The sequence below is a fragment of the Bombus huntii genome, chromosome 13, assembly GCF_024542735.1.
Source record: "Bombus huntii isolate Logan2020A chromosome 13, iyBomHunt1.1, whole genome shotgun sequence".
Classification (NCBI taxonomy): Eukaryota; Metazoa; Arthropoda; class Insecta; order Hymenoptera; family Apidae; genus Bombus; species Bombus huntii.
In genome coordinates, this window is record NC_066250.1 from 7,055,361 (window position 1) to 7,076,021 (window position 20,661).

The window sequence follows — 20,661 nt, forward strand, 5'->3', positions numbered from 1 at the left end:
GTGCAGAACGAATATCCGAGATCTGCCGGTGGACGGACGCTAATCGAAACAAGGAGACGCGAGTTCGAGGCGCCGTGATCGCGGGGCGTATCCCAAAATCGTGGCGGAGAAACGGTCCTGCTTTCGTCCAGTAAACTTCGTCGTGCTACGTGCGTCGTGTTTTGTCGTGTTCCGTGAGAAAATCGTAATTCTGTAAAAAAGAAAGTGCGAGTGAGAACAAATCGAAGGGGTTAAATATCAGCTAATCAAGGGAAATTGATTTGACATGACGACTACCGAGCTGACTCACCTTCCTGAACGATGTCGAATCACTTTGTAGCGAATTTTGAAAAATTCTATTGTTAAACAATAGTCAGTTAAACAATAATCTTCAAACAGCAACCAAAAAATCTTATTTATTATTATCAAACGTCTCACTGTGAATCACTGCCAATGTGTAACTCAGCCGACGATTCTTACGTACAAAAGCTAGGTTATCTGCAACTCGGGGATGAATCCACTGACGCCGGCGGTGCGTCGGGTACCGGCAGGGTCACGGGATCACGACCTGAGGCTCAGGTACCCGTGTCGAGGAATGTCATAAGCAGAACAGATGCCAGAGGACCTGGTAGACCAGTTGGTGCTATTGAAAGTTTCATTGAGAGCAATGCTGACACTTGCAGGCAGTCAGCAGCTGATTACAAGCTATATGAACGTGAAAATATAATAGCTGCATCAAGATTTCCCACACCAAAACCAGTAGAGCAAATCAGTGCTCAGCAGCAACAAAATCAAAACCGTATGAGTCATCAGCAAGCACCAGTATATGAAAATATTGACTATTATCCGCAACAAAATCAACCTCATCCTCCATATTATCATCCAGTGGAATCTAGGAAGAGCCCTAAGAGTAGTCCTAGGGGATCTTTAGCAGGTGAATCCTATGAACCTACGTTTAGAAAAGCACAACCACAGGTTCCTACTGGGAATCGATATCAATCTGCATCACCAGCAAAAGAATTACCTCCATATGAGGCACCTCCTGTATATGAAAATATTCAGGAGGTGCATTTCCCAGAAAACACACAAAATAAACCAGGCCCTCAGGTTCCACCAAATTATTATCACCCAGCAACAATTAATGGCGGTGATTATGTTGTTATGACAGGAAAAGTGGGCCAAGCACAAAATCAAAGAGGTATGACACAAAATTTATCATACACACAACAAAGAGGAAGCAATATACGTGGTCAAAGTTATGATGGCTCTAGTTTACAACGCTGTGTTGATTCATCCACATCAAGGTACTTACAAGGATCTTCTTCATCTTTAGATCATCAAGCTGGTAGAAGTGCTTATGTTCCACCATCTGAACTACAAACACCAACCCGAAATTTTAATTATAATTCTGAGCAACAACAACAACATTCTCCCAGATCTGGACTTCCTTATCATAGTGAGTCACCACCGATACGCTTACCTCCAGAGCCACATCATTATCGTGGATCTGTGGATAGTTCAATGAGTGGACAGCATGGATTTAGAGCTTCAAATCATATAGAAACTGTACAACAGTCTCAATACCGCCAGGATAGTCCCCAAAGTTACAAATCTTACATAGAATCACCCGCAAGAAGTACAAATACAAATATTACTGGAGAGACTCAGGCCAGAAACTCACCTGTCTATGGTGCGAGACAAGGAGAGCAATCTGCTTGCCGCAATTCTCCCTGTTATTCTCCAAGTAGAATGTTACCATCAAATGAGAGAAACTATCATCATCAAGAACCTAGATCAGAATTTCCTGTCAGAAATTCTCCAATATATTCATCGAATAGATCATCAGAACACTTAAGATTAAGTAATTTACAGAATGATAGAAGTTTTGTTCAGGATACAACTGATCCTTCTGATACATCAAAACCATCACCTATGTATTCACCTAGCCGTAGTGATTCTTCCAGAAGCGTAGCCAATAATAATAGTACAAGAGGTTCTCCAAAAGTAAGTCCAACTCACAACCAGGTATCGTCCGATACAGTCGCACAAAATGTGGTTAATTCGCCAAGACACGTGTCACCATCTTCCGCAAGTAATATTATCGGAAGTCCTCTACGTGGTCAGGTACAAACACCAGTGACCACTGGTGCACCAACCATTGCAGAATCTGATCCAAATGTTCATGGGCCTAGAATCACCAGTCTCCCTCCAGGGGTGACCAGTGGTGTAGCCGGCCCAGTCTTTTTAAATGCCGGTGTACCTGTATTGCAAAGGCCACCCGAACCTGAACTTGAAGAAAGAAAGTCAGTCAGTCCACCGATCAAACCGACATCCGGCAAGGGACTACTACCCTACAATGTTATACCACCTAGACCTTCCGTAAGGAACTGGCTTATACAATTAAAAAAAGATGCATTAACCATTAGCGTTTAATTCTATTTTGTGCTTTTTCCTCTTTGCAAAACCTGTTCACAATGTAACGCTGTAATCGCACGTTAATTGGGTTACGGGAACGCATCGTTGCTTTCGATTTGTTTTGGATGAATGCCAAGTATGCTGATCCATTTGCATGCTGATTTCATATAAAAGGTATGACTACTAACACTAACGATTATACAATTTATCGTGATGATTTTTTATAGAAATTGACCATGAAGAATAATAAACTGTGAATTTTTTGTTATGCTTTTTATAATCGATGCTTGTTAGGATACAAAAAGCTGGTGATGATTTTATTTAAGCGATGATGTCACAAATGTCAGTTATTATCGCTGATATTTTATATAATGGCTGACCTGTGTAACGATAAGATTAGCAATTTACTTAGATGCAAATGTTATTTCAAATAGCCCGATAAATATTTCCTCCTATTTACTAAGAAAATATATCGGGACGACATCGACTTCAACAATTTTCAATATTGCGTGAAAAAAAACGCGTATCGCTCGCAATACCTTATGATTCGTGACGAGTTTTTTCTTCGAACTCGCGCTGAATCACACGTTGTAAATCGTCAGCTCCTGACAAGCGCTGTATAGTTACTGTGCAATATTTTATTCATACAAGATGCGTACGCATCCTCTCTAAGCATGTAATATACCCTCTGTGTCTCGAACTTTTCTCTTTTTTGTCACGAACGTTGTTGTAACCGCATGCAAATTTATGTGTCCCTGTGACGAAATCCCATCCCAATCTATGACACCATTTGTCAGTACCGATCACAACGCAGAATGTGATTTATTTCTTGTAGGGACCCACCGAAGCAGAGAGGAAAATAGAAGAATTGACAAGACAACTCGAAGAGGAGATGGAGAAGCAAGAAGAAGAAGGGGAATACTTTGGTAAGAAACAACGATCGAACGGTGCTCGTAAAACAGTCGTCGAGCATTCAGGAGGATATTTTTTATTCTGTAAATTTGTCTATGCAATAGCTCTCCATTGTAAGATTTTAATTGGCACAATGTTTACATAGTTTTACCGTACCAAACTCTGTTTTCCTAACAATGTTTGTATAATATTTTTAAACAGATTGAGATGTGACAATTTGGCATAATTCCGTCATTAGAGGAGTTAATTTCCGACACGTTCCGATCCATAATTTGCACCGATTCTGAGAACGAATAAAAAGCAGCAGGGTACCGTGCCAATTCCCACGGCACAAGTTCCCCCTTGGTAGACCGGTTTTGGAAAATGGAGTCAAGTTTCAGTGTGTCGCGAAACTTTTTAACCCGGCGTTTCGTTGACATTCACTCTCTGCCCATTCGTTTCCACCTACGTGTTTTCGCACCTACGTGAAGCATCACAAGTGTGCGTGTTACATGCATTTGTTAGGTGAACGCAGACATGCACTATCTTTTCCTTGTATTGCACGTGTATGTCCGAACACTGTAAGGTGGTATTCACATTGGACACTTTCTTCGACGTCTATTGTGTTTTGTAATTAAGTATTCGCTGTTTCGATGAAGATTACTTCACAGACAGGAAGGAAGAAGCTTCGAAGAATAGGCGTCCAAAAATATCGATGAAGTACAATTGGACAAGAGACTTGTAGTGTCATTTTATTCTAGTTCAAAGCTCCAAATTTGTAAGATATTTATGTTAGAAATCTAACATCATGTTTGTCACTCTAATAGTTTTGTAAATGACCGGTGCGGTTACACAACTATGAAACACTTATCAATGCAGATAAATACGCATTCGATGCAAATAGCTTTCAGGCATGTCTATATTTGGCTGCGCATTTTTTTTAAAACCAGTATTTTCCAATAATTCATACGATAATGATGTTGTAGATTTTATTTAAACGCAGCCTAACCGTAGTCAAAGAGGAACTGAAAAATCTGTGCGCGCGGATAGGAACTTCAGTTGAGCAAGCCAATCTCAGCCGAGAGGTAGCTGGCGTTTAGGTGAGCTTAGTTTGTTTCTCTTCGTTTTTGTGTACGAGTTCTATTCTTCGTGTAACGTCCTGTACACGGCAAACTGCCGTGGCCAGGTCGCGCTCGCCGCGGTAAGTAATCTCGTTATAGATAGACTAGTCCGACTCGTTGGTGGATTCTAGTTCGAGCGAGACTGGCCTAGTGAAACTGAACCGTTGAATCGAAACTACAAGTGTCACTAACGGCGAATGAGGGATAAAGGATTCCTGTGAAGGGAATGGCAGGGCCTGTGTTACCTATTGATAGTTGTGAGTTTCTTCCGTAGTTCCTCTGGATCGTGTCATTAGTCCGTATTTCTTCTGACAGTTATTGACCCTGAAGAGCGGATCTTATTGTCGAGTATCGACGAGGGTATTTTTAAACTTTGCCCAATGCGACTAAACTATAGAGTTATGGTTGACAAGGCATTTTCATGACTTTAAAAATAGTTTCAAATGTTTGACACTAGTGCTATGAAAAAAATTTATTTTTTAAATGTATTCTGTTGCAATATTATAAAGGATACGTTGATGCTTTTCGACAGGTATTTGTCACACATGCGGTGAAAAAGTAACGGGTGCGGGTCAGGCCTGCCAAGCTATGGGCAACCTTTATCACACAAATTGCTTCATATGCTGTTCCTGTGGAAGAGCGTTACGCGGTAAAGCGTTCTATAATGTCCACGGAAGAGTGTACTGCGAGGAAGATTATCTGGTACGTAAGACAATAATTGCAATAGACGAGTGATACGATGACGTAGCTCATAGAAGATTTTGTCTGTAGTACTCTGGCTTCCAACAAACTGCTGAGAAGTGCGCAATCTGTGGTCACCTCATTATGGAAATGGTAATTAAATCGATAATGATAAAACGATTTACGTTGAGGTTTTAATTTATTCTATATTTTCTTACTTGTAGATATTACAAGCTATGGGGAAATCCTATCATCCAGGATGCTTTAGATGTTGTGTTTGTAACGAATGTCTTGATGGCGTTCCCTTCACGGTTGACGTTGACAATAAAATTTACTGTGTTAACGATTACCATAGGATGTTCGCGCCAAAGTGTGCTTCCTGTGGAAAGGGAATCACTCCAGTTGAGGTAAGTAGTTATATTTTCAAATGAGTGATTTTTGTAAAAATAACAGACATAACTTTGATTGATACGTTTTATTTCTCAGGGTACAGAGGAAACCGTAAGAGTTGTTTCCATGGACAAAGATTTCCATGTAGATTGTTACGTTTGCGAGGATTGTGGTATGCAACTGACCGACGAACCGGACAAACGATGCTACCCACTCGATGGTAGGCTTATGTGTCGTGCGTGCCACATCCAACGCATATCCCACACGCAACCCAGAGCTCCACAGCCAGTATCAGCTAGTTATCAATTTATGGGATAAGTTAAATATATTAAGTTGAATGTTTAAAATTCAATTGCATATCGGTCATCCGGTAATGAACATCGTTAAGAACTGACTGAACAAATCGATCTATCACTAACGTAAGCTTACACGTGTCTATCCTCTACGAAATAGAAATTTATAGAAAAAATACAGTTATCGATATTTACAATATAATTAATCAATGTTTACAGAAGTAATATAGCTTTATTGTTCCTCTAAAATGTGAGAGGTTTGACGTGATCTAGCAAGACTGGATATTTGCAAAATCGAAATATCTATACTGCCTTTTGGGATCATCTAGAATCTAGATTATATAGCCAGGGCGACGTTTGATCTTTTTTTAGCAATGTATATTATTCCGTTTTTATGAGAAATAATTTCCCATTGACAGCTATTAATATAGGTTAGTATATTTAATATATGTGGTCTTATTTATTTTATCCAAGATATACGCGAATACAGTGGTCTCGTTAGGACGAACGAGTTGCGCAGGCAACTGTGATATATTAGCATAATAACTACATTGTTGTTAAGTAATGATTCCTTATTTTAGTTCATGTATATATGTTTGATATATAATTATGTATATTAATATTATATTACTATACATTATACAGGGTGGTTTGTAACTGCTGGTACAAGCGGGAAGGGAGTGATTATACGCGAAAAAAGAAGTCGAAAATATAGAATAAAACTCTTTTTTTAAATTTTTTTTTTAATTTTTCCATTGGGACAACGATCTACAGTGAGATCCGTTATAACGTACCGCACGCGTACCAAGCGAAAATTCAAAGTCGATTTTCTCGAAAACGAAGCCTCAAACGAAAAATTTTTATTCTATATTTTCGACTTCTTTTTTTCGCGTAGAATCACCCCCTTTCCGCTTGTACTACCAGTTACCAACCACCCTGTATATAATATGAGAACAATTCTGCTGTCAATGTATATCGACTTTCTTATGATTAATAATTCTGGGCGCATCTCGACGTGGTGATTTATGATAATTATAGTGTATTATTACTGTACTTGACGTATTGCGTTTGCTAACAGTATTTATTATGACAATACACCATATATTGGTTACTAGTATCAAAACTTCATACAAGACTCTTGACTTTCGTGTATATTACTCAGGAATTTTAATACGATCGTGACAACCTCATCGTTGGAAAATTATGTGAATGTTAATGTTCAAATCAATGAATGGTACTAAATAAGATTCGGTGCATTGAAGACGAATAATTTTAGTTTACTACAATGCACAATTTGTGCTGCCAAAAAAGCTTCCCTATATCTGACTAATTAATCAATATTTCTGCGTGTAAATAAGGTAGGCTGAAGATAAACTACGAGTATTGTAGGTGAAAAGTACAATGTTATTTAAGTATATGTGCGGTATATAAGACAAAACGTCTGTTCAATAAAGGAGGGTATATCTGAGCATCTGTAATTTGTGTCAATTAATTTTTTTAAAGATTTCAAGGTGGGTTAGGTATATGTAGCAGTTCTTTCATATAATATTACATATAAGATTTTTTTCTTTCATCATAACACAATAACGTTTACACATTTACAAGTGATAATATACATCCTTTTCATCAATCAGGCTTTTAGATTGAATCTCTTATCCAGGTGATCAATTAACTTTGTCCCATATGTTTTTGCTATGTTTTTGGGGGTTCTGTTTGTCGTTCTATTTTGAATCCTGTTTTTGGAGTCATTGTTGTTGTCGTTTTACTTGATTCTGCTGTCTATAACATAGAAAAAATTATATAGAACATATTATAAATTTGAGGACAGCACACTAGAAACCTAAGAAAGCGAATTAAAAAAAAAACTAAACATTCAGAGAATTCTGAATTCAGTAGAAAATAGACCTACACACAGTATCATATGCAGACTACATCAAGAAGGCATGTAACAAATAATATAGTAGTCAGTTTTAGTTAAATGTCTTCACAGTTTACTATCAAGTAAAGGAATAATTTAGTGTAGTTATACCTTGTATACCATTTGTGATTGTTTACCAAATGACAAAGGTTTTACTATCCCTGACTTGCTGAGCTGTCTAATAGCCATTGTTGTGCACCCTATATATTATATACACATATATATATATCATTAATTTTTCATATGATCAACAATTTTGAGAATTGTTTTTGTTTAATTACCTATGGTGACAGTATATCTAAGAGGCGTAAATATTTTATAAAGGAGATATGCTAAGGCCCAGTTTCCAACAGTAGAATCTTTTACTTTGTCTATATACTTCTTACTAAAATGCATAAGCTCCATGAGGTGTGCAATATCCACTCCACTGAAAGAATAAACATTGCAAAGTATTGTGATCACATGTAATTTTATATGTAATTTATTATATACTATTTGACAGTGCTTACTTTTTGATTGTTACATAGAATGTGACAATCCATCCTATAGAGGTAACTATATGAACTGGCACTAAAATATGCCAATAATCCTTGGTCATTTGTTTCATTTTCGCGAACACTGAAAGTTTTTTCATCGGTTCTATTTTCGGGGCATCTCCTTTATTAGCATTCAAGTTACAATAACGCATGACCAGGATATCCTTACCGAATTTATGCCTATATGGCATTTCGTATGTTTTAATACGATTGAGAAACGGGACATAATTGCACGACAAGTTTCTGTAATGTGGATGCCTTTCTGAAATCGACAACGTCGCGATTGTAATTGTAAACTATTGGTAAAGTAATCTTACGCGTTAACCTACCGAAAAATTTCAATCTCCAACGTCTTGAATCGGTATATCGTGTAAGACGTGTTGTCTCTAAGAAATTTTTTGTCATCAATATGGGACTAAATCCTAAAGTAGTTGCGAACCTTACGCCCCGGCAAAAAGACACATCCATTTTCGAAAAAGCGATTGTGGCTATTTCTAACCAAGAAACTGTGCTTTCAAGTTGTACTGTGAGATAGTTATAGTTCCGAGTTTGTCGAGTTGTACGTCTTGGACAGGTAAATTGGACAGAACTTACCGAAAGATTATTTAGTTCAGCCGGCGTTGGCCTACGTAATGTTCGTAAAAATTACGTAAATATAGTAACAAAAACTCACATGTTTCTCATATCGTTTACTGTAAAAGACTAGTTTGATGATCGAAACGTAACGAATGACAGCAGAGACATCTATCGAATTCTTTATCGTTAATATGCATATAGGCGGATGCTATATCTAAAAAGATATTTTGGTAGGAAACTTCATAGACAGTTGTCGGTTATTATTTTTAAACTAACAACATAAAACAATGAGATCATTTTAAACATAGTTACAAATAAATTTAATGTAAAATACTAGTGGTACAATATGTAGATAAATGTGATACTTCTTTTGGCATCAATTGCATAGTACAGTTACAAGATACATGTAAATGTCTTATTATGCAGTTGTTCAAAGGTTTCATAAAGTATTTACATAATTTCTAATTTGTGTTATATATACAGCGATATATTATCTTGTCTTTTTGCTATTAACATATTGAGATTCGCGTACTAATCAAAGCCAGTGGGAGGAATAATTGTGAAGTGATTTTTCGAGCGCCATTTTGGTACCAGTGAAAAAATAACGCTGAAATAAATTCAAGAAGGTCTATAGTTGTGATGTATTATTAGTATATTTCGCAACTAATATTCTATAGAATCTAGTCTCTTCTTATTTTTACCTGTGTCATCGCGATTTGTGATCCAACCAACAACAGGTTCCATTTCATTTTGTCGTTTTAGCCATTTATTTAGGGGCTCGAAATATCTTAATATAGCATTAGCATCCATCCTGTTTGTTCTACCTCTTGTCATTTGTCGTACCACATCTTTCCAAGATCTGGACGAACCAATTGATAGCACATCGCTAAAAAAATAAGAAATGAAGAGGGAATATATTTTCTATACTTTTTTTCTATTATAATTTGTTTACACATACGATAATAATCTCCCAGCTTCTCTTGATCTATAAAAATCACAAGTATGTAAATCACCAGTGTGGCCTGCTATTTCACATAAAGATTCGAACAGTTGAAATTGCAAGACAACACCAACAAAATATCTAAAAATAAGATCATGTAAATATTAGAATTTATTAAAATGGTATATTAATATCTATTATTTAATAAATAAATTTAATAAAAAATTTCTAATTTCTTAAATTAATTTTTTTAATTTATAATTTAATAATAATAATAGCTCTTTTATACTTGGCATAAAGAGCGTCAGCTGGGATATGATACTTCGATCCAGGATCAAAATCTCTTTCGGATCGTGGCACTGGAGGCACGATTCCTTGATACTGCAATCTTAATTCCCACCATTTATTTGTCATATCCGTAACACCCTCGTTGAATACACGCCACCTCCACTTTTAACATAAAAGGACAGAGATGTATTCACAGTTTCAAAAAGACATCGCGCTTGCAAATAAAATATTGTAAAACCTCATCAACTATGTACGCAAATGGCATGTAGGCAACTTTACGAAGGGCCATTAGCATCAAGAAATTGATATCGCTTCCATAATCATCCGTAGAATTGTCATGTAATTCGAGTTTACTTAAATGTTGAGGGGTGAACACGGAAAGTTCAATGGCGTCACTGACTGCTTCGAAAAATCCTAATTTACACAGGATTGGTATTTACTGAATCATTCAACTTTTATTATCACAATGATAATTCTTTTTGTCACCTGGAATTGCCTCGTTACGAAATAATAATGGTTGATCGCTATATTGTAAGAAGTATTGCAATCGAGCGATCTCATGGTGTGTTGATAGTAAATCTTCCATCGTAACCCTCGTACACTGCTTAATGCTATAAAATTAATCGATTAAATACATTAAATCATGCTTTATCAACAATGATAAGTACCTGTAATTCATTCTATTGCAAAAATCCCAAGCACTGGGAGTACACTTGACTTCCCTGTCGATAGGTTTCTCAAACATCGAAAATCTCCAGAATTCAGGTGGCATTGGCTTCATTCCAAGAGAAGTAAAGAATTCCTCTGCTATTTGGAACATCCTGGAATATTTTCTTTGTTAATATCGTAATATATCAATTAATATTACATTTAAACATTACTATCGTAATATTACCTTAACGGTGTGAATCTTCGAATCATCATTTCCAAAGTGACGTCTAATTTTTTACTTGCTGGAAATGGCTGTACTAGGTCGAAAAGATCTTCCCAATTTTGTGCCCACATATTTCCTAAAATATGCGCCGGAATTGGTCCATCCCTTCTTATTTTATCGCCGTATCTTTCGAATAATTTCGTTCTTACATAAGTAAAGAGATTTTTGTACAAATGCATGATCGCTGACATTACGTCTGCTGTGTTCTGTCGAAAGTATTCATCTTCGAACAATTCTCTCATTTGATCACCTGCATCCTCAAACCCTATCGGAAGATACTTTTAAAATATGGATTCTTTTCTAAGAAAATTTTCAATGCAATTACATATGATTTTATTCACCATTTAGTCTAGCAGCTTGATTTGCTAGTTGAATGTATCTCATATATTTATTTTTAAGTTGAGGTCCAGTAGCTTCATGCCAAGCATGCCAATAATATAATAATTCATCATAGTCCTTAGATTTTGCCATTATTTTATTCACATCTAAGAAATATGCATTTATTTATTTGATATTCACAATTTGTTGATTATTACATGGACGAGTAAACTAACCATGGTCTAAATTCAGGTCACAATTTGCTCCTATAGTTCTATAAGGACACACCCTTGTTCGCACATATATTTCCTTCATTTCGAGAATCAGACTGTGCAACTGAAAATCAGTAATATTTCCGTCGTTTTGAGTTTTCATGAGATAATATTTTAATATTTACCTCATTAAATTTGTCATCTGTCAAAGAATTTCGTCCCCTGATAGCGATCATCTTGAGTTCCCTTTTAGCGAAGGGATCTCCTATTCGACTCCAAGCGAAACTGACAGCCTTGCGCCACGAAATTCGGTCAAATTTCAACTTCAAAGTCTGTTCTTCTATCTGATAAAGCAAAAATAATGAAATTTCTGACAAATTATTTCTGACAATTGAATATTTTTAGAAAAGATTTTTTTGGGGAGATCTATGTACCATTCTTCGACGATTTTCTTCAGTGACATTTGTTGCAAAATTCCATTGCGCTGTCATTACTCTCGTGCACATTGCAGAAGCTTCACTATCATATTCTCGAAGAAATTGTACAGCATCCCCTAAATTCACGTTCATACCCTAAATTCAATTTAAAATGAGATGAAACAAAACTTTAATATATACATCGAAGCAAAATCATGTTCTTTCTTCTGTAACCAAACTGCAGTACAATAAAATTTGCAATGCTACTTCATACTTTTAACCGTGAAAATGGTTACAAAGAACATTCCTACTGACCCAGATAGCGTGATCATATGATTCAAGGCCTAATTAGAATTTTAAATGCAGCTTTGATCTAATATTCCCCAGGGGATAACAAGTCTCCCTCCAACCGTGTCAAGTAGGCTTCTATCAAAGTGTATCATCGCCAAAATACCGTTAATGTGATTTATAAACAACAATGAAGTAGAAAACACCGAAATCATAATTCATTTCCTTACCTCTAAATATTTGCTACAGCTTCTCTGCATAAGAGAACAAATAATCATTATACCAATCAATTTCCTCAGAATCCTCATTTTTGTCATAGTTAAAGTGGAGCCAAAAATAAGACAAATAAAGTGCAGGTGTCGTTGATCTCTTTCGAAATCGTTTTTCATTCTCACGGGAAATAAAATGCAGTTAGAAAGTCAGGATGTTGATCAATCGGCTCTTCATGCACCACTGAGCATATTATTCTTGCCATTTCACTGTCTGCCTTCTATGTTTCAAAAAAATGTCTTTTACACGATACTAATAAAAATGAAAAATTCTTTTTCACGATGATTCATTGACACAACAAGCGTGATCTTTCACTTCCTTTTATGATTGAAACACTGTTAGAAACTTTCGATTCCATTGCAAAACGCAATCTTCGATACCATCGTCCCACAAAAGGAAAGTTTATTAGGTTCGATAAAGAGGCTTTTGAAGTTTTTAATAAGGAATTACGTAAATTATTTGCAAGAAGAATTTCGATTAGTACTGTTTGCCAATTAGCAGTTGATCGAACATTCGGTACGTCGATGTTGTCGTCGCAAAACTGAATCACCACAGAAAGAGAGACAGGTCTTCCGGACGGATATTCCACGGGCGAAAAGAGGAAGGGACAGGCATCGTCGGTGCGTGAAGCGTGACCACCCAACATACCGTAGCACACGCCAAAATCCTCCTATCTTCAACCCGATTCATATTTCTTAATGCATTTACAAGAATGCATGAATACAGCTTAGAATGAACGGAGGAGTCGAAGATTTTTCTTTTTATGGGACAGAGTTCCCAATTTCTCTTTTCAGTCAAATTTTTTTTTTGTGTCGTACATTTTACATTTACAGTAACACTATCGAAAAATTTATAAATCCACTTTGCATCCCATAGTTGAAAAACAAATTTTAATAATAAAGTTTTCGTTTTATTTGAAAATCACTTACCCTGTTGAAAGTCACATATATTTTTCGTAAAAAATTTTAAAAATGTGCTGTCTTTGAAATTAGAAAATTGGTTACTTTAAAATATAAAGGTTGAGTGTAAATTTATCGGACTTGAAACGATTTCAAAAATTAGTTATTAAAAATTGCCGAACGATGCTTTCGGTTCGTTCAGTATCTAAAAAAATTTTTTCAAACAATTTGTTTTATGGAAAGTACTGGTGTCATGGAAAGTGGATGATCGTTCCAGGTTTCCTTCGTCTTCTAAACAAGCACCGTAACTCCAATTATCCGGTGGCGTAACCAGTGACTATATGGGACCGCCGTAATTTTTTTACAGATATAATTGCATCTACGTCTCCTAGCGAAGACTTCTGCGTTTGACCAGTGGAAACAATTTTAAGGTCCTCGAGCAAGGTGATGGGAAAAGTAGGTAAAGATTTTAAAAAGTTATTGGGTATCTCGTGTTCGATATCTTCTTCTCTCTTGTACTAAAGTAATATATCAAATCAATAGATGAATCTCAAATTAGATAAAATTGTACTGTGACTTACTGTCTTTGCCTGGCTTCTTCGTCCATACGAGATTTCTTTCTGATCTGAGACTGTTTTCTATACTCCTCAAATATTATCTTCTCGATATTCCTACGTCTCTGCAGTAATTTATAAGTTTTGTCTAATTCCCTGCATTCTACTTGTATGTGGACAAATTCTAAAATATCTGGTGCCTAAAGATAATATCTTTTCTTACAAGCAATCTCATTAATCTACTTATTTTATCATAGAATCTTATCAATGAACAAAAGTAAACATTTACGACATGATTATCCATGAAACTCAATAAATTTTGCAATTTCCTGTTCTGCCGTTTCACTTTAACCTCAACGACCCGCTGCTCGATCTTTAACTCTTTAATCTGATCCTGTTTCGTTATAATTTCGCTCTTCACCTCGTTCAATTTACGCAACAGATCTCCCAGTTTCTGCTTGTGTTGCGTCAGTTTCAGATGGTAGTACCCTGTTACGAATACAATGTACAGACCTAATCTTGTACAAGATCTTACACTCGTTCAAGATCGATCACCTGCGATTCTCTTCATATCTATCACGTACAAGTTCTTTTCTTCGAGCATCTTTGCGTAATCCTGGTTCTCGATGCTTAATTTCTCGAAGTCAACGGCGTGAAGTAACTCGCCTAGTTCCTTCCTCTGAGCAAGCTGCTGTCTAGCCTTTCTGATCAGCATTCTCAATGTAGCGCTCTTCAATCTTAGCCTCTCTAGTATCGTGTTCGCCGATCTCAGCCATTCTTCGATGAATCTTCGCGAGAAGTCGCGCGTGAAAAATGCATTCACAATACGGCGGTATACTCTGAAACACATGCAATCACCTGATCACTCGTTCGGCAGGAATCTTCCCTGTTATAGAGTCCACGCCCTCTACAACCACTTCCGATTCGAACTCTGCCGTCGATTCATGCGCCTCGCTGATCCGAATTTCGATTTCCTCGATCTTTGCCCTCATGGTTGCTTTCTTCTTTCGCACGAACACTTGCATCTGTTCCAGTTTCCGTTTCATCTCCTCCACTTCCTTTCTTGCCATAAACATCCGATGTGCTATTGTGATTCTGATAGGATGAAAGTGTGGTTCGATAAAGAATTTTTATGATGTTTAAGGCATTCGAGACCGGAGTAGTTTGATAAGATTGTTCAAAGCGGCCGAGTGGTTTCTGCAGTTATAGTTAATTCTAGTAGTGAAACATTCATCTTTTATTTGATTTTAGAACCGATGGATAGTTTATACTTTGGACACTTTATTCCACAATTAATTTTTTAATGACCATTTTAGTTGCAATCCGAGAATTGGCTGATAACTAAATCTTTATAAATTCCACAATTCATTTTTCAGTGATTTTTTTTACTTGAAATCTAAGGATTTACCGATAACATAAATATCTTTGCAGATCTTCTACTTTACAATTAATTTTCCAATGACATTTTTCAGATGGTCCTGAAATTTTTTAGATAACTCGGACATTGAGTACTCAATCCTTGAGGAGAGCTACAGCATGATTATATATATACAAATCACCGGCCTCGAATGAATTTACTTGATATTCTGACTTCGGGCTATCGCCTGTAGTTCCCACTGTCATGATGCTTGTTGCTCCTAATCGACTTACGGACGGCATGCTGACAATGCTAGGTGTACTAACAACACTATATCTGCCAGGGTCATGGACATTTATTACGCTTTCTCGGAAGCTCATACGCGATGATCTTGGTAATAAGTGTGCTGTAACTCTTCTTGTGATTTTTGCTCTGTCCAGGACATTCTTGATGGCTTGATAAGAATTTTGGACGATAGATAAATTTTCTTTATGAACTCAATTTGAAATTTAGTTTAAATTAACAAAGATTTATAGAGATACTACTCTTTACTTTTGAGACCGTGAGGATCTTGTCGACTCAGGTACCGCTCATACATGTCGTTTTCTAGGGTCAACATCCAGATTTCTTGCAAGAGGTCACTGTGCGTTTGATGCAAGTCATCAAGATTCATAACTATAATCGAAGATTAAGAGAGTTGTAATCGTTCAGATTAAAAGTGGAGAACGTTGGTTGACATGCACCATCGAAACTTATGTCATCGTCGTGTCTCTGGATCATTCGGGATCCGATACTGAATATACTCTCCCGCATCGACATTGTGATCAACAATTCATTTATTAAATAAATAACAAGAATGTAGGATGAGGATTTGAGGTTAGAATTTTTCTCTTCCTTTCGTGGCCTGAATCGAACTCAAGAAGAAGATTCTTTTTTCTTTTGCTATGTTCAAACGTTTAATTGTAAAATTTGAATACAGTGATTTTAATGCACGGTGATTCGTATGTACAAAGTGTAACCAACTTCTGTGGTACGTGAAACAACAAAAACATAGTGTAGAAATAATCCATCATATATTGTGCTACATGTCTGCATCTTCTTCAAGAAGCGTTTCCTTTCCAATTTCTATCTCGTCGATGCATAAAGAGTATGTTATTCCAATATTTTTCTGACCAGAACTGTAAGTTCTAATCGATGCTGGGAGATCTCCTACCGTAAATAAAATTTCTGCACCGTCATCGGTAAATTCATTCTAGAATGGAATGTTTAATTATGATTTGTTTCAATTATAAGACAATTCATTCTTTTTACCTCAGTCTCAGTCTGTTGGCCATTCACCCAAACGTTTTGAGTTTGTTTATCTGCAAAAGAAATATTATTATTTTCATCTTTTTGTCAGATAGAAAGATTGCAATTAACAAAATACTTACCTAGAACTATTCTATATTCTTCATTTCTAACATTAGCCAACCAGGTTTCCAAGATTTTCGACTGCGATCGCACAAAGCTTTTGTAAGGCTTCCCATTCACCCATAATGAGTAAGAATATTTCAAACCTGCGTATATTTTATCGCATAATAAATATTTAATTTAAATAAGAAGCTTGTTATTATTTTGAAATGTGCTCACCTCGGATTGGATCGATCCTAATTACGAATTTATTATCGTTGAAAGTGAAAACTTCGTCTCCAACTAAATGAAACATCCAATCTCTGTAAATTATCTTTTCGCCATCAACCTTCACCAATCGACGACCCGTCGCCGTACCATGTTCGAATTCTATCACGTGATTTCCATCGCTTAAGGGGACGCTCCATTTTGCAGTTGGTTCGTCCAACGATTCCAAAGTGTGCAAACTCCTAAAAAAGTTTTTTTGCTCAGGGTTATTTTAGTACCATTCTAAGGTTATTTAAGATTATCTAAAAATTATTTTACAGGCATTCAAAGTCTGATTGAAAGTATGATATTAAAAATATGTAGTTTCAAAATTATATACCACAAAATCCGCATAATCTATTTGATTATCCAATGATATAATTTTAATGATATAATGTGAAATGCACTGGATTATTCAAAGGTTTATAAATTAATTAAATGAACGAATTAAGTTATATCATATCAGGATAAAGATACAATCCTAGTTTAGTAAACATGATATTATTGATCTAATTTCTGTCCCCCTGTAATGCCTATCATAGTATGTAATATAGAGTCTAAATTGTAGACTATTAGTTCATGTGTTCTTTAGATAAAAAAAAAAGATAAAAACTATTACTGTGTATTATTTTGTTTATATACATGGAGAAATCTTTTTAAAAGCATAAAATTTTCTTAGTTTTTACTTACTTTAACAGCATAGCAGCCATGTTTTCTTGATACTTGCTCTACCTTCACCTGTACTGGTCTCTTTATTGATCGAATTTTCTGCGACTATTTCACGGATCGATAATCCAGCTATTCTACGTCATAGTATGTTGCATCGCAACAAAACTCCAACCAAATTTAATTTTCAAATAAACATGTTCAAAGAAATGAAATAGAATTGTGAACAATTAATACACAACAATTTATTTATTATCTGTAATTCTTACATATTATATTCTTTTATTATTCTATACACTATTTTACAATTGTGATGATGATAAACAATTTCCAAATTATAATTTTAGATATCGTAAATTTAATTATATTGTACTAGAAAATAAAATTATTGAGTAATAGGAGGTAACAATTTTCCCGAACACGGTCCAAATCCGATTCTATACCCATCACCGAGGCAGTAACCTATAAAACAATGTTCAACTGTCAATAATTTCGTAGCTATGTACAGCTTCTATTATTTAAACGAAAATAGCGAACGTACCGCGTATAATCACTTCGTCACCATCTTGCAGAAACTTCCGGTTGGTCCCATCTTTTAACGGTATAGGTCGAGTGCCTTTCCAAGAGAGCTCGAGCATGGAACCATAGGAATCATCAGCCTGAAACATACGACGATTCGATGGAACGGTGTACCTTGGACATCGACGATTTAATTGGCAGACAATGAATAAGAATTTAGGACGCACCTCGCCACTTATCGTACCGGAAGCCATTAAGTCACCCGGATTGATATTGCATCCGGTTACGGTGTGGTGAGCTAATTGTTGTCGGGGTGTCCAGTACTGGTATTTATAGTTACTGCGACAGACAGTGGTAACGATACCATTTGGAGCTAGAAATTATAAAAGAAGAGAATAAATGCATGCAAAGATTGCAAATGCAATGTTTTAAAATATCACTATGAAATAAAAATCTCGTAAATTCAGCTTACTTTTAATGTCAACTTCTAATTTAATATCAAAGTTACAAGGTTCGCTATGCTGTAGATAAGGAAATGGGGTTGGATCTTGTGGCACATTAGGTACTTTGAAAGGCTGTAAAGCCTCCATGGTGACTACCCATGGGGAAATTGTGGTTCCGAAATTTTTTGCTCCGAAAGGTCCCAGTGGAACGTATTCCCATTTTTGAATGTCTCTCGCTGTAATTATTTTTTCGATTAATCATGTCTTTTCTATTTCATTTTAGTATCTTCTTTTATGTGAAGATCATAAAAAGAAATTATAAGATTTATGAAGAATTACCACTCCAGTCGTTCATAGCGACCATTCCAAAGATATGGTCATAAGCTTTGGATGCTGAAACGGCGTCACCTAAATTTGTAGGAGGTCCAACAAAGAACGCTACTTCCAATTCGAAGTCCATTAATCTAGAAGGGCCGAACGCTGGAGGCGCACCCTCTACAGGAAGTGTCTGACCATGAGGTCTCCTTATCGGCGTGCCAGAAACGACGACTGAGCTTGCTCTTCCATGGTAAGCAACTGGCAAATATTTCCTGCAGGTGTATCAGATCTATTACGGTTCTTTGAAATATTTTTTAGTTTTATAAATGCAATTAAAGATACGTAATCATTTAAACATTTTAACGAATGCTTATATTTTCTGTATCTTTAATTTTTTAATTTCTTATAAATGTGATTAATTTAAAAACAATTAATTACCAATTTGGCATCAGAGCATTTTCCTTTCCACGGAACATTGTGCCTACATTTGTAGCGTGATGAATGGAAGAATAAAAATCCGTATAATCACCAATTTTTGCCGGTAGATGCATCGTTGCTTCATTCTGTTCTACAAATACCCTGAAAAGTGGAGTAGTTCGTAAGATATGTGATTTGTTCGTTTTTATTGAAAGAGAAACAGAGCAATTTTTATTTTACTTCGAATGAGTATTTATTTCTTGCAGTGTAGGATTACTGATTGATAATAAATCTTGAAGTTTGGTTCTGGCCTCCAGCCAACTAGGTCTTCCCAAGGCCATAAAATCATTGAGGCAATCACGATGAAATACATCTTGATTGTTTCTTAACAATGGTCCATCGAACAGGTGTGAAATAGCGGATAGATCTAAAATTCTGTCGCCTATTGCTACTCCTATTCTCTTTTGAGGCTACAAGATTTGAAATTTATCGTTGTACAGTATGTTATCAACATACGATAATATAGTTTGGCAGTAGGTACAATTAATAATTCAAATATAAAAGAAATGTAATAATGTTTTGTCAGTTCTTCATGAAACCAGTACATAACTTTTTTAAACAATCTAGATGATCAATTTCAATGAAAATTAATTAGAAAAATATTATACAAGTTTAGTTGTTGTGTGATATGTAACAAATTGTTGGAAGTGTATAAAAATAGACAGATTTAGAAAAATTCAAACTAAAAATTTAAAAAATCGATTTAATCGTTAAAATATTATCTTACTGCTATTCACAAATACGTTTGTAAATACGCGCCTCCAATTCTACCTGTTATTATCCAACCCACATGTAGATGGCACTTTACTCAACTAACACTCCGATGTTTTACTTATATCGATGAAACAATTGTTTTTGAATGGCAACAATATTATATTAATTTTGTATTATATCAATTGTTTGCAACAATCGTTATCATGATAAATAATTTCAATAAAAAATTTTTCTTCTATACCCACATAACCTACAAACTTTCTTCTAGTTTTGCTATCATTCTAATTTATATCTATGTCTATGATGTACTAGAACATGCCACTTACGTTGCGTTTTGTAGAAAAGACACCGTAAGGGAGATTTTCAATTGGAAAATCACAGTTTGGAGGATACTTCACGAAAGACTTCATGATCACAATTGCTTTGAACGACTGAGTCAAAACATCGCTTCAAAATGTAGATATATGATAATCGCGTAGAAGCTTGTCAAGGTCGACCGGCCACCATAAGATAATTTATTCACCTGTTTACGAACAAGCCTCCGGTCTAACTGGTTCCTAATTTTTCTCACCGTGTTTTCTCTTTTTCCTAG

The 20,661-nt window shown here is 35.8% G+C and overlaps 7 protein-coding genes across 11 annotated transcripts; 1 reads left to right on the top strand and 6 right to left on the bottom strand.

Moving 5' to 3' along the window:
• The first annotated feature begins 414 nt into the window (after positions 1-414).
• Positions 415-7,248, top strand: LOC126872318 (LIM domain-containing protein jub). The gene is made up of 6 exons (XM_050632121.1): positions 415-2,358; positions 3,230-3,320; positions 4,939-5,108; positions 5,178-5,240; positions 5,312-5,494; positions 5,574-7,248. Exons 1-6 carry the CDS (start codon positions 433-435, stop codon positions 5,793-5,795), a joined length of 2,655 nt encoding a protein of 884 aa, XP_050488078.1. The 5' UTR covers positions 415-432; the 3' UTR covers positions 5,796-7,248.
• A 65-nt stretch (positions 7,249-7,313) lies between these two features.
• LOC126872327 (protein FAM210A) lies at positions 7,314-8,972 on the bottom strand. 5 transcript variants are annotated; one of them, XM_050632158.1, is made up of 6 exons: positions 8,819-8,972; positions 8,554-8,748; positions 8,198-8,486; positions 7,970-8,115; positions 7,800-7,888; positions 7,314-7,549 (listed from the first exon to the last, which is right to left on the bottom strand). In XM_050632158.1, exons 2-6 carry the CDS (start codon positions 8,690-8,692, stop codon positions 7,463-7,465), a joined length of 750 nt encoding a protein of 249 aa, XP_050488115.1. In that variant the 5' UTR covers positions 8,693-8,748; positions 8,819-8,972; the 3' UTR covers positions 7,314-7,462. The 5 variants fall into 5 exon arrangements, with proteins under 5 accessions (XP_050488115.1, XP_050488116.1, XP_050488118.1 ...); XM_050632159.1 differs by having other exon boundaries at positions 8,554-8,730; positions 8,819-8,968; XM_050632161.1 differs by having other exon boundaries at positions 8,198-8,306; positions 8,394-8,486; positions 8,554-8,956.
• A 116-nt stretch (positions 8,973-9,088) lies between these two features.
• LOC126872332 (angiotensin-converting enzyme-like) lies at positions 9,089-13,899 on the bottom strand. Its single transcript, XM_050632167.1, has 13 exons — positions 12,427-13,899; positions 11,927-12,064; positions 11,678-11,836; positions 11,517-11,616; positions 11,304-11,447; positions 10,924-11,227; positions 10,697-10,849; positions 10,515-10,639; positions 10,267-10,442; positions 10,030-10,190; positions 9,759-9,881; positions 9,502-9,686; positions 9,089-9,407 (listed from the first exon to the last, which is right to left on the bottom strand). Exons 1-13 carry the CDS (start codon positions 12,583-12,585, stop codon positions 9,310-9,312), a joined length of 2,025 nt encoding a protein of 674 aa, XP_050488124.1. The 5' UTR covers positions 12,586-13,899; the 3' UTR covers positions 9,089-9,309.
• Positions 13,900-13,935: 36 nt separating this feature from the next.
• LOC126872334 (coiled-coil domain-containing protein 113) lies at positions 13,936-14,769 on the bottom strand. Its single transcript, XM_050632169.1, has 3 exons — positions 14,475-14,769; positions 14,209-14,408; positions 13,936-14,119 (listed from the first exon to the last, which is right to left on the bottom strand). Exons 1-3 carry the CDS (start codon positions 14,767-14,769, stop codon positions 13,943-13,945), a joined length of 672 nt encoding a protein of 223 aa, XP_050488126.1. The 3' UTR covers positions 13,936-13,942.
• A 4-nt stretch (positions 14,770-14,773) lies between these two features.
• On the bottom strand, positions 14,774-16,095 carry LOC126872616 (uncharacterized). Its single transcript, XM_050632721.1, has 4 exons — positions 16,020-16,095; positions 15,829-15,951; positions 15,511-15,775; positions 14,774-15,014 (listed from the first exon to the last, which is right to left on the bottom strand). Exons 1-4 carry the CDS (start codon positions 16,093-16,095, stop codon positions 14,774-14,776), a joined length of 705 nt encoding a protein of 234 aa, XP_050488678.1.
• Positions 15,773-17,727, bottom strand: LOC126872329 (fas apoptotic inhibitory molecule 1). Its single transcript, XM_050632163.1, has 5 exons — positions 17,623-17,727; positions 16,906-17,135; positions 16,707-16,832; positions 16,588-16,637; positions 15,773-16,528 (listed from the first exon to the last, which is right to left on the bottom strand). Exons 1-5 carry the CDS (start codon positions 17,640-17,642, stop codon positions 16,358-16,360), a joined length of 597 nt encoding a protein of 198 aa, XP_050488120.1. The 5' UTR covers positions 17,643-17,727; the 3' UTR covers positions 15,773-16,357.
• A 91-nt stretch (positions 17,728-17,818) lies between these two features.
• On the bottom strand, positions 17,819-20,563 carry LOC126872325 (fumarylacetoacetase). The gene is made up of 8 exons (XM_050632150.1): positions 20,396-20,563; positions 19,536-19,765; positions 19,317-19,457; positions 18,900-19,150; positions 18,590-18,796; positions 18,345-18,490; positions 18,140-18,257; positions 17,819-18,060 (listed from the first exon to the last, which is right to left on the bottom strand). Exons 1-8 carry the CDS (start codon positions 20,477-20,479, stop codon positions 17,984-17,986), a joined length of 1,254 nt encoding a protein of 417 aa, XP_050488107.1. The 5' UTR covers positions 20,480-20,563; the 3' UTR covers positions 17,819-17,983.
• Between the last annotated feature and the right edge of the window lie 98 nt (positions 20,564-20,661).